Source organism: Anoplolepis gracilipes, chromosome 3, assembly GCF_047496725.1.
Source record: "Anoplolepis gracilipes chromosome 3, ASM4749672v1, whole genome shotgun sequence".
NCBI classification, from domain to species: domain Eukaryota; kingdom Metazoa; phylum Arthropoda; class Insecta; order Hymenoptera; family Formicidae; genus Anoplolepis; species Anoplolepis gracilipes.
This window is the reverse complement of record NC_132972.1, coordinates 13,218,858-13,230,909: the sequence shown is the minus strand read 5'-3', so window position 1 is coordinate 13,230,909 and position 12,052 is coordinate 13,218,858. Positions and strand designations below refer to the sequence as shown.

Genomic DNA, 12,052 nt, shown 5'->3' with positions numbered 1-12,052 from the left:
CTTTCGGAAATTTTTTTTTGAATAAAAAATCAAAGGTAAAAGTGCATAAAAGGTAACACCTCTCCGATTTTCTTGCTACTTATATATATTGTTCGGGGAGTTGTTCTGAGTAATTCCCCGCAAGAATCAAGTGGGGGACGGTATTGGTTTAGGAGATATAACAAAATGAAATTTCAAATTTTTCATGCTGTTTCTTTGGTTTTATAAACTGATAATACCAACAATGAGGTTTGCTTACGTCCTAGTAATGTATACGACACATGTTGTCAAAGTTCAACGTATTACTGCAAATTTATTTATTTAACATGCGATTCTCTGTTGAATAAAGTGTGTGTGTGTGTGTGTGTGTGTGTGTGTATTATGAAAATATTAAAAATATATATCATTAATAAAAATTAATACCAAGTGGTTCATTCAACAGTACATATATCCCTCAAAAAATGCAAACAAAAACTTTTTCCGTGTCGCACAAATTAGTAGGACGTAAACAAACTTCATTGTTGATATTATCAGTTTATAAAACCGAGGGAACAGCATGAAAAATATGAAATTTCATTTTGTTATATCTCCTAAACCAATGCCGTCCCTTACTTAATTCTTGCGGGGAATTATTCAGAACAACTCCCCGAACAATAAATGTAAGTAGCAAGAAAATCGGAGAGGTGTTACCTTTTATGCACTTTTACCAAATCAAGTTTTAGTCAAGTTTTCTCAATTTGATATAGATTTAGATATTTAACATTTTTATCATACATGCAAAAACATGTAAAATTTGTTCATAGTTATATAATCGTGAGATGGATAATAAAACGAATAGAAACTATGATCAAATTAACAATCGTAATTTTTGCACTATGGAATAAAAAAGGTACATCAAGTATGTGAAAAAAAAACTCGAATGTTCAATGTAAGTGCATGACATTGACATTTGTCCGAAGAGTGTAAAAGATTGATTATACATGTTGCTGCGCGTGAGCTGCTGAACAAACAGTTTCAGAGTCAAAGGGTTAAGGAATGTAAGATTCATATGCGAATCGGTCAAGTATATTACTCGACTATACAATTTTTTTTGCGGTTGACTATATTTTACGATAGACATTATATACGACTGTCTTTAACCTTGCAAAGCGTGTATCATTAAATGTATTACCGAGAGTGTTTAATTTGAATATAACCGCGAAATACCGTCATCGTACTTTTTAATCTTACGCGAATGACATTTTTTATAAACTAATCTGTATTCTGTCTTAATAATTGCTTTTGAGATTTTTATAATATATTCTTTATAATTGTATGTCATGCAACATTTTCTCTTTATAGTTTTAATTTTTTTTATATATAAAAATATTAAAAAGTTTTTGAAGTTATCTTCGAACCTTCTAAACTGTATCAAATATAGTTGTCTGTTTATTTTCATCTCAATGATGAGATAAAAACATGATAATTGTACGAATCCAAGTTCTCTGTGATCTTTTATCATATTAGTGTATTCTAGAGAGAGAGAGAGAGAGAGAGAGAGAGAAACTGCCAAGAAAAATATTTAAAGCACTTACCACGTGAAGCTCGGCGTCTCTCCTGAGATCGCCGCTCCTTTGGCCCGCGGTGACAGCAGCGCTCAGGTGATTGTAGTGGTGCTGGTGCAGCGTGTTGAGCGTTTGCGTATAAGGATCGCTGACGAGGTAATCCAGGTGTTGCGGTTGGCCAAGACCGGGATGCTGGGGGCTAGCGGGCGCGTGATGGTGCGAGGGAAACGGGGGTGGAAAATAAGGGGGTTGGAAGTCGGAGGCGGTCGGCAGAGAGGCACCTCCGTGGTGGGGCATGCCGCCCCCGTTTCCGTTTCCCCGATGTCCATGATGATGAGCACCGGAATAGGGCGACGAATTCCCGCCGCTTAGTGAGGAGATGCCCCCATGACCAGTCAGACGGTCCTGCAAACACGTAAAACGGTACATATAATTATTATATAATATTAGAAAGTAAACAATATTTCAAAAATATTACACACATAAATCCATTAAATGTGTGTTAAAGTATTCTGCAAATTAAGAAAATATAACATTTATATGTATAAAAAAATTAAAAAATCTTAATTAATTGTCAAAAGTTTATATATACATGCATTAATCGAAATTCTTTTGGAAGTGAATGCTATTCTTTGTTAAATTTCTTTAAAGTTTATAACTTTTCGTGTAATTTGTTAAATCTCAGAAAAAGAGAAATTTTTTATTAACAATTCCAAACCTAAATATATAAATGCGTTTTCCCTCAATTGACATAGAATAGTTTTTAAAGAGTGAAAAACTATTAATAAAAATTTATCGTTTATTGCGAAAAAGCCAGAGAAAAGTTTAAGTTGTCCCTGTTTATTAATAAAATAGATTGTAATATCGTGTTAAGTTTTGCTACTAGAAAGACCCGAAAGGTTAATCAATTAGTTTCGCTGAAACAGAAGAAAATGAATCTTCTTGCATTTACAAGCCTTACACACAGTCGCCCGTAAAGGATTCACTTCTCATGGTGGTAATTACAGACTATTTACATCGCACATCTGATCGATCTCAGATAAGAGGTACGTCACGCACATTGCATCCGATGCGAAAGGCTTAAGCATCGCGCATTAGTTAGACCGGACCGAAATTACATGGTAACGAACATAGTAACACACGGAAATTTCCTCTATCGATTAAATCTAATTACGTAAGTCTTAGACTGTTTTAATAATTTTGGACAGGTGTTTTTTCAGATAATTAATATCCTGACTCTTTTTACAACATAAACTATATAAAAATCTTGCTGCCCATGTAATTATAAAATTTACAAATTTAACATCTACGATTAATTCATTTGCTTCTTTGCCATATCGTGGCATTTAAAATAAAGAAATATCAAATAATCTAAAATCCAAATAATAAATATGCATTTAATATAATAATTATCAAAACTATTATTATTAATGTCATAAAATGAAATTGTTTAAAAAGGCATAAAGAGCTGTACAACTATAAGAAAGTGAAAATGAAAAGTAAAACTAAAAGGTTATTTAAAAAGTATAATAATTTAATAATCGTAAATAAAGTAACGTGTTACATCGAGAATTTGACAGTTTAACTGTGAGTGTGGGCGGACGTTTCGACTTATTTTTAAGTCGTCCTCAGCGTCTACTATTGTATATTCCAATTAAAATTACGAAATAAAGTACGCAAAAGAACGCAAAAAGATTTTTTAATAGAAAATTGTGCATCTACATGTTACGGTTAAGTAGGAGTGATATAAACGCAATAAGGTAATTAAAATCTATATATGATGGTCGCAACAGTTATATCTAAAGGTATTTTTAGCCATCCTTGAATTGTCGTTGACAAAGTTCAAATTGTGGACAAGCTTGATTGTTATCTGTAAACGTATAATAGTTATGCGCAGATATAGGGGTGGTTGAATTAACAAATTAACGCAGTTATGTCACAATGAAATAATTTAGACAAGAATTTTAAGTTAAATGAATTAGCATGGAATAAGCAGTCAAGCAAAGTATTGAACGATTAAAACGAAGTTATTGAAACGTTAATGTAAAATGATAACTCACATCGTCATAAGGTAACTCGAAATCCATATATGTCGCTCAATTTGCATAGAGTTCTTACGATGACTGTTCGCGTCATAGGTATAACTGTGAGTGACGATAATACTTGGCTAAATTTCCATGTATGACCACTAAATCTTAGCAAGCTTGTTTATTTTTACGTTATACATTTCAGGTAAACAATATGTATCATTTTGCAAATTTAAGCCGTTATGTTGTCTTTTTACATATAATATTTCGGAAATCAGTCTTTTATTATAAAATTATTCTTTGTCCAAAATTATTTTTTGAAATCATATATAAATTTGTGTATTTACTTATTTATATATTTTTATTCAATTTTTATATTTGATTTAAAATTCCTTTTATATTTTGACGTATTTTTCGATGACTTCTTTATTCAAATTTTATACTATTGACTCACATTAACGTTTCAATAACTTTGTTTTAATCGTTTGCTTGACTGCTTATTTCATACTAATTCATTTAACTTATAATTCTTGTCTAAATTATTTCATTACTGCGTTAATTTGTTAATTCAACCACCCCTACATCTGCGCATAACTATTATATGTTTACAGACAACAATCAAGCTTGTCCACAATTTGAACTTTGTCAACGACAATTCAAGGATGACTAAAATAGCTTTAGATATAACTGTTGCGACCATCATATATAGATTTTAATTACCTTATTGCGTTTATATCACTCCTACTTAACCGTAACATGTAGATGCACAATTTTCTACTAAAAAATCTTTTTGCGTTTTTTTGAGTACTTTATTTCGTAATTTTAATTGGAATATACAATAGTAGGCGCTGAGGACGACTTAAAAATAAGTCGAAACGTCCGCCCACACTCACAGTTAAACTGTCAAATTCTCGATGTAACACGTTACTTTATTTACGATTATTAAATTATTATACTTTTTAAATAACCTTTTAGTTTTACTTTTCATTTTCACTTTCTTATAGTTATACAGCTCTTTATGCCTTTTTAAACTATTTCATTTTATTTAATTAAAGAGAGCTTTCCTACTTGATTAATTATTAATGTCATATTCATTTGTTAATAATATATACATATAATGTAAATACTATTATTACTATTAATAACATCATGGAACTAATAATAATAATTGTAATAAAAATTGTGATTTTAAAAATTTTATAATCATTTCTATATCTACTGTATTTATAAATTGTCTTAATCACTTTAATAATGTGAGTAGAGGAATAAACCGGTTCCAAAATTTACTATATAATAAGAGCACCGATTATTATAATAGATTAATAGAAAGAGGTGAATACAAATGCGTATCTTAGTGCGTGCATAAAGTTTCACGATAGTGCACACAAACATGCAACTGATAATTTTATAAAATATAAAGGTTAACTTAATAAAATATAAAAATAATTTGAATCACAGCTGAAAGGCTCTTGCGACATTTTATATATTTGTCTATTTATCTAGACAATTCATTGATGTTTTTCTATCTATCTTGTAATTATGTTTGTTAATATTTAAGGTCTCTACAAAATAGAGAAAAATAATTATACAAATAACTTAACAATTAATTATCTATTCTTTAAGTAAGGCATATTTTTCTCTTTATCATTTTCTAATTATATTTCTATAGCTAGCGTAACAATAATAGTCGATACAGCAATTCGAAAGATGTCACAAATCACATCTAGTTTATAAACAATACATCTTACTTTATGAATAACATTTTTTCACATCATTTTTACAATAAATTTCATTAAAATAATATTTACATACAGTTACAAGTTGTACCTGTATGTTTGAAAACCTTTGTTGGGCTATATAACATTTCATTTTTCTGTTGAATAAATTGAATATATACAAAATATTTACAAAAAAATAAAAAAAAAAAAACATTTTCGATACTTGAATATGAATAGACGAGCGTTGATAGAAAAATTTATTTACAGATTTATCGGTGGAAAATCATATACCGAACACTCGAATACCGAGAACTCGATGATATCTTTCCATAATTATAAGTTCCATATAGTCTAAGATCCATAAATCTCGACTTACCAGGTCCATCGACACTTTTTTGCACGTTTAGTTTAGTTCGCGTAATCTCGCGATGCAAGTTCTCGATTGCACGGTATTACATACCTACCCACGTAGATGATAATATCACTCGGAGATATTGTGTGTCTTGGGGGTATTGGAAAGAGAGGTTTCTTGCCGCATCGCATTGAGTCTGGCGCTTCGCATTAGAGGTCTCGTTCATCGCGATACGATCTCGATACATCTCTATCCGCCGCGAAAGGGCCAACCGTTAGTTTCAACCTTCACGATGTTATGCCCTTGCATCTGCATATCTGAGAAGGCGTGTGCGGCATTGAAGCGCATCGAATTCTTTCAAATTTGTTAGGAACGATCAGGGAGCACGAGCGTGCCACTCACCCTTCCGTAGAGAATTGAATTCTTCGGGATTTGTTAAGGATGATGGAACACGAAGATACGCGCATCTATCTTTCCCGTAATTGACCTTTAAATATTGCTCCGCACAGCGAACGCTCGCCGTAGGGCCTACTGTGATATAAGTACGACTAATGCTTGAAAAAGCAAATTTTTTGCAAATTTTATTCCTCGCGGTTATATCAATAAAAGTTAAGAAACGAAGTGACTTGAATTTTGTTTTAATATATTTTATTTATTCGTTTATTTGTATAAATAATTTTGTAAAAAATATTGCGTAAATTTTATATACTTTTCTCACTCTATAAATATATAAGATATTCCAAAACAAAATTATTTATGCATATATGTATAAACATGAAAAAAGAAACGTGAACAAAATATATTTCGAGAAAAATCTCCGTGTTACTTTGTAAAATATAATTTCACACACAATCCTCTCTTTATAAAATTTAAAGATATTTAAATATTTTTAAAATTTAAATATTTTTTTTCGTGAGAGATAAAATGCTTTTACTATTAATTTTACTTTAAAATATTTCTCAGTCGAAATTAATTCTCACCACACGAATTAAAGCTCAAAGTACTATTATTAGAAGCGATATATTTGATATAGACTAGAATGTGTATGAGGTAAAATTTATTAATGATATTCCTCAGTTCTTGAAATTATACTTTCGAAAACTAATACAAATTGAAATTTTACTAACACGAACATTTGCATCAAATTACAAAACGTTGTTATATAGACTTGCTGAAAAATGCAAAAAATTGTAATTTTGAGTGTATTTTTTTTACATAAATTATAACGATCGAAAAATGCATTTCTTTAAAAATCTATGTTACTGTAATGCATCGCGAAATGTTTGTTTGTATGAGTTTTACATAAAAAATAATTTATTGCAAATCTCTCAATCGCACATGTTTTAAACAAAACAAAAATTGCAAATATATAATTCACATTTGATCTTTAAAAAAAAAGATATTTTACACTTTTATATATATTAAAAAGAAGAGGCAAATTATAACGAATCATAGAGAATCATCGAGAAAAGATTATTTGAACACCACAAGTACATAGCATGAATACACATGTGATTAAAGTCAGGAAAGGAAAGTCGAAAGTCGAAAAGGCGTATTTTAAATATACGCGTATTTGTCTTGTACTCATTCTTCGCTTTAAGCAATCAAGCATATTGAATCGCTGCTGAATGACGTTTTCTGACGCCTACAAACTAGCACGTTGTAACTTGCGCTCATTGCCAAATAAACTGATATCAATCGTATTACTGTTGCGCGAGAACGAGAAGGAGAAATCGTTGATGTATGAGCAAATGACATGGAAATTCTATATGACAATATCGGTAAACGCGGGCGCGCCGAACAATTCGCAAAAGCAGCAACCTCTTTCGTAAAGAGCACTGCCGAACTTTCCTGCTGAGATCACCGTTGATAAGGTGGGAGAAAGTATGTTCTCCATTACTATAACACACGCATACAATTAATAGCCCAAAATATATATACATAGTGTGGTGTAATAATTCGATTAGGCATAAATAATTTTGAAATTTTAATTATAAAAATAAACTAAGAGTATGAGTCATGAACATATTTTCATTGGTAATGTTAATGATTCCGTCGGCATGAATATCTTGAATATAACATAGAAGGAACGACACTTTATAGCGTAAATTGTGTGTCAAATGTAACGGTACCGAAAATGTAATAAAATTAATACCATATTTTCTAACGCAAAAGTCTCATGTTGTTGACGATTGTATCATATTCAGCGTTCGTTAAATTTAAGTTTATTACTTTTAAAATTGAAATAAAAATAATTTGTATTCATTAGCGAAATAAAATTTATTCGAGAATCTCGATGTATCTCTTCAAATTGTATCTCAAATATTAGAAATAAATAACAGCAGTTAAACCTGAAAGGTCTTTCTATTTTCGTTAAATTATTGATCGTTGAATTATAGTCAGTTTAAAACCGTTCTTGCGAATAACTGTAATCACTTATACCGAAGCGATAGAGTAAATATGAATTCTGTTCAAAAGATAAAAAATGCATGTTGTATTTTAAGAAAATAAACTGTTCTTCTAGAAAAATGAATCCAAGACGAAGTAATTATGAAATAAATGTAAATCATTTTATACGCCGGAGACAAGCATTTATAAAATAAAAAATTAATAGCAAAATTAATGCCCTCGAGAAAGAAATACACAATAATTACCGTTATTTTTGCATTAATATCAGTTAAAGTTTGACAGGGTATTCATTATAACGTTGCGAATGCACGTGCAATTAAAAATATGTAACTTCGGTGTCTACACAGTCGCCATAGTGAAGAGGTAATTGCCGCATATATTTACGCACTTTGACCCATATATTCATATAACAACTAAAGGTATGATTATTACGCGTACGATAACGCACGAGGAATATCCCTCGCGGATATAATATAAGTAATAACAAAGAGGAAGTGAATGATAAAATCTTATTTCTTCGCGTATTTAATTTCACGTGGAGATTTCAAAGTTAATTAGAAAGCTGTGGAAAGAAAAATACACTCTTGGTCTAATCGGCGAGTATATTTCAAAGATAGGGGAGAATTTTTCACGCGCAAGGGACACGATAAACGCGGAATGTATCGCACCTCGACTTCGATGACCGTGGTCATGTCAACGTGGGGCGCGTAGCAAAGCGTCAACTTGTCGGCTGTCGGCGCCTCCGTGCGCGGCGGAAACATCCCTAGGATCTCCAGTTTGCCGGTTCCGAAACTTGACAGGTGGAACGCGTGCGAACGGCACTATACTCCGAAAAGAATTCGCGTCACTTGAGAACCACTTCAAACACTCGAATCCCTCCACTTGGTACACATGGCACAATCGCAAGTCGATTCTCGTCCGAACGTCTTAACGCATCCCGCGCTACATCCGTTTCCGTCGCATCCGCGTACCAAATACGCTGTACACTACATCGAGACGGGCACATTGAATCACGAAATTGTGACGAGAGACACTTCGCACTGCGTTTCGCGAAACCACGACGGCTTCGAGCGCCGTTATAGTTGTAGGATCGAAAAAAAGATTGTAGGAAGGAGGAATGGAGAACAAAAAGTCAAGCGTTATAATAAAGACAGATCAATTGTTATGGAATGCGTGATTCTACACGCGAGATATTTCAAGCATGATTTCTGTCAGTTAGAATGTTATATATATAAAAATTAAAAAATGTGATTATTTATGCGTTAAAAAAAGAAAAATGATAAAAACATGAGGCTAATAGCCGAATCAGGATATGTAATTTTTTTTATTCATCGATCACTATTGTTTCGATACGTACAAGATTGTACAAGCTTGATGATAATTTCGTGGTCACAATACTTTTTAAACTAATATTCTTCTCTTGAAATTTTTACGCACACTAAGTACATTTCCACTGAAATCTTCAAATCGATCGTTATCGTACTAATCAATTTGCCTTCGATTTTCCTTACAAATAAAATAAAACAAAAAATTGAGATTCTGACGAAGCGATTCGTCGACTTAGTATATATTCCTTCAAATATTATCTCTTCACATAATCAGTTTTTTCTGAAAACAGAGTGGTGATTCATTCGGCACATAATCCGCGGAAATCGGGAAAACGATGAACGATGGGAGATGGAAGGTCTCGCGCGCGTGACAGAAGAGGAGCGTTCGCGCGGTTTCTTCGCGGCCGGAACGGAACAGCTGATCGAGCGTCGTGTTGCGGCCGACCGACTGAACGACGGGGACGTCGGCGAAGCGTACGAAAGTGTACACCTAAGAGAGCCGTTTACTGGCCGCGGACGAAACGGGAGGTGTGCTACGGCGCGCTCTTACCGAGAGTTACTACTACTACTACCACCACCTACTGCGAACACCACCTTAGTATCTTGCCCTACCATCCGGCCTGGTGTCCCAGCGTCGACAAAGGAGCGACAGAGAGAAATAGAAGGAGAAACATACGGGGAGGAGAGAAGATGGTGATGTGGAGAGAAAGAGAGAGCGAGAGCGAGAGAGTCTCCCGTCTGTGCACGCGTACACCGACGACCAAAATTTCGCCCCAGGGTACGCGTCACCACGTGGCACTAGACCTAGCACCGACGTCCCCACCATCCGATGGACGATGGGACGTCCCACGATCGAGCGAATAGGAGTTGATATAGTCGGCGCGATGCTGTACGACATTCGCCGAGTCGGCGAACGCGCGCTCCTCGCATCCGCTCCTCGTGCTCCTCGTTTATCCACATTACGTAGGGATGTTTAAATAGGGGTGCTGTACTGTCTCCTGTATACTATCCTGAGCGCATCTTGGAATAAGATTTCAATGTTGTTCATAGTAGAGTTAATTTACTGAATTAATATTATGACTGTAATCGCAGATTGTTTGAGAAATGAAATATCTCACAATATCTTAAAATATATTTAATTGGAAACTATTACATATTTAAGTATATTTATATTTTAATATTAAATATTGGATATTAAATATTAAAATTGCTGATGATAAAAATCTAAATCACTAAACTAAAAGAATTTGGAAGAAAGGAAGTAAAAGAACGCGTTATTTATTTATATTTTACTTTTCATTATTAAATATCAACATAGTTATATTAATATTTTCATAGAATATTTTTAAGAAATATAGAGTAATATATATATATATATATATATATATATCTAATTAATTGTGATTATGACTATGTCAATATATAATAGTGAAGAAATAACGATTCCGGTTAACATTTACTAATTTATCACAGCCAGTAGAAATTAAAGATTCCAAGTCTTCAAATTTAATAACATTTGTTTGATTTTCGTATGCAAATACGTTGCCTCATTATTTCACAGAATGATTCCATAATATGTTAATTTCTCGTTTAGTGGCAATCATTAATTACACTCAGCATTTTATAATATATTATAATAACGAGAAAATAATGAATCAAATATCTCATGCATTCACATCACAAGGAATATTTTTATTTATTTTTTTTATTATTAAGAATTTATTAACTAAAAATATTTGAAAGACAGTGCGTGTGCAAACAAACAAAAATTTTATATCGTGCAATTGCATTACTTAAGATTGTTTCTCTATCTACTTATATATACAAAAATGTGTTATTTTCTCTCTCTCTCTTTTTCTTTTTCTTGTTGGAGAGCATAGTCTCATTAATTCATGCTAACATTTCTTTCAGTTATTAAATCATCTTGTGCCAACAGTATTATACTGGCATGCCGTGCGAGAGATAAGAAACGTAAACCTTATCCACACGCAATCGTTGCAACTCGTTATCGTATAAACGTCACATTTGTTAACGCGCAGTGAGAAATAGAATTGGAGCGCGCTGCCAATATTATCATTTATTAGATTCAAGATTAATATCTGCTGGCAAACGAATTATTTAAATTGGTCATTCGTATAAATGAAACGGTCGGTGTGGTCGACTTGGAAGCGGGGAAAAATGTCCCGTTGACGCTCATTCATAGATATAGTCGCGAAGTGAGAGGAGGAAAAAGGAAAAGAGAAAGAGAAAGAGAGAGAGAGAGAAACTTTCACACAGCGGTAGGAGTCACTATTAATTTGCAAGGTGAAAAAGACCATACGTGGGGATACAAGCCGTTGCTTGCGGGTCGTCGACACTTCTGGGCGTAATTTATGCCGGTGTAAATTTTGCAACGTAATTACGGGGCGAAGCGCCATTCACGATGTTATACGCCGAAGTTAAACGTCCGATGAGCGAGTCGCGCTCTTTCTGCATAAAACCCGGATGCTCCTCCCTCGAAGAAAAAAATATTCGCGCGAACGCGGTGTCCTGATATCTCTCGCTCCTTGCCCGCGCAACACCGATACATACTGAAGGATGTAATAGTGTTTAGTAATTTTCGTCGCGGATTATGCATATTTACAGAGAATATAAGTAAAGATATTTCTCTCGCAGCATTTGTCGATAAATACTGTACGGATAAATGAAAACGATC

General features: G+C 33.2%; 1 protein-coding gene across 8 annotated transcripts in view; it reads right to left on the bottom strand.

The window, feature by feature from the left end:
- Tfap-2 (transcription factor AP-2) overlaps positions 1-12,052 on the bottom strand; it is a 208,170-nt gene that overhangs the window by 44,046 nt on the left and 152,072 nt on the right. For 7 of the 8 annotated variants that reach the window (XM_072887845.1, XM_072887846.1, XM_072887851.1 and 4 more), the window contains one exon: positions 1,554-1,928. In XM_072887845.1, coding sequence (XP_072743946.1) covers positions 1,554-1,928 — 375 coding nt within the window. Of the gene's footprint in view, positions 1-1,553; positions 1,929-8,697; positions 9,016-9,386; positions 10,413-12,052 lie in introns of those variants that run through there. The other variant, XM_072887844.1, reaches the window with a different exon arrangement.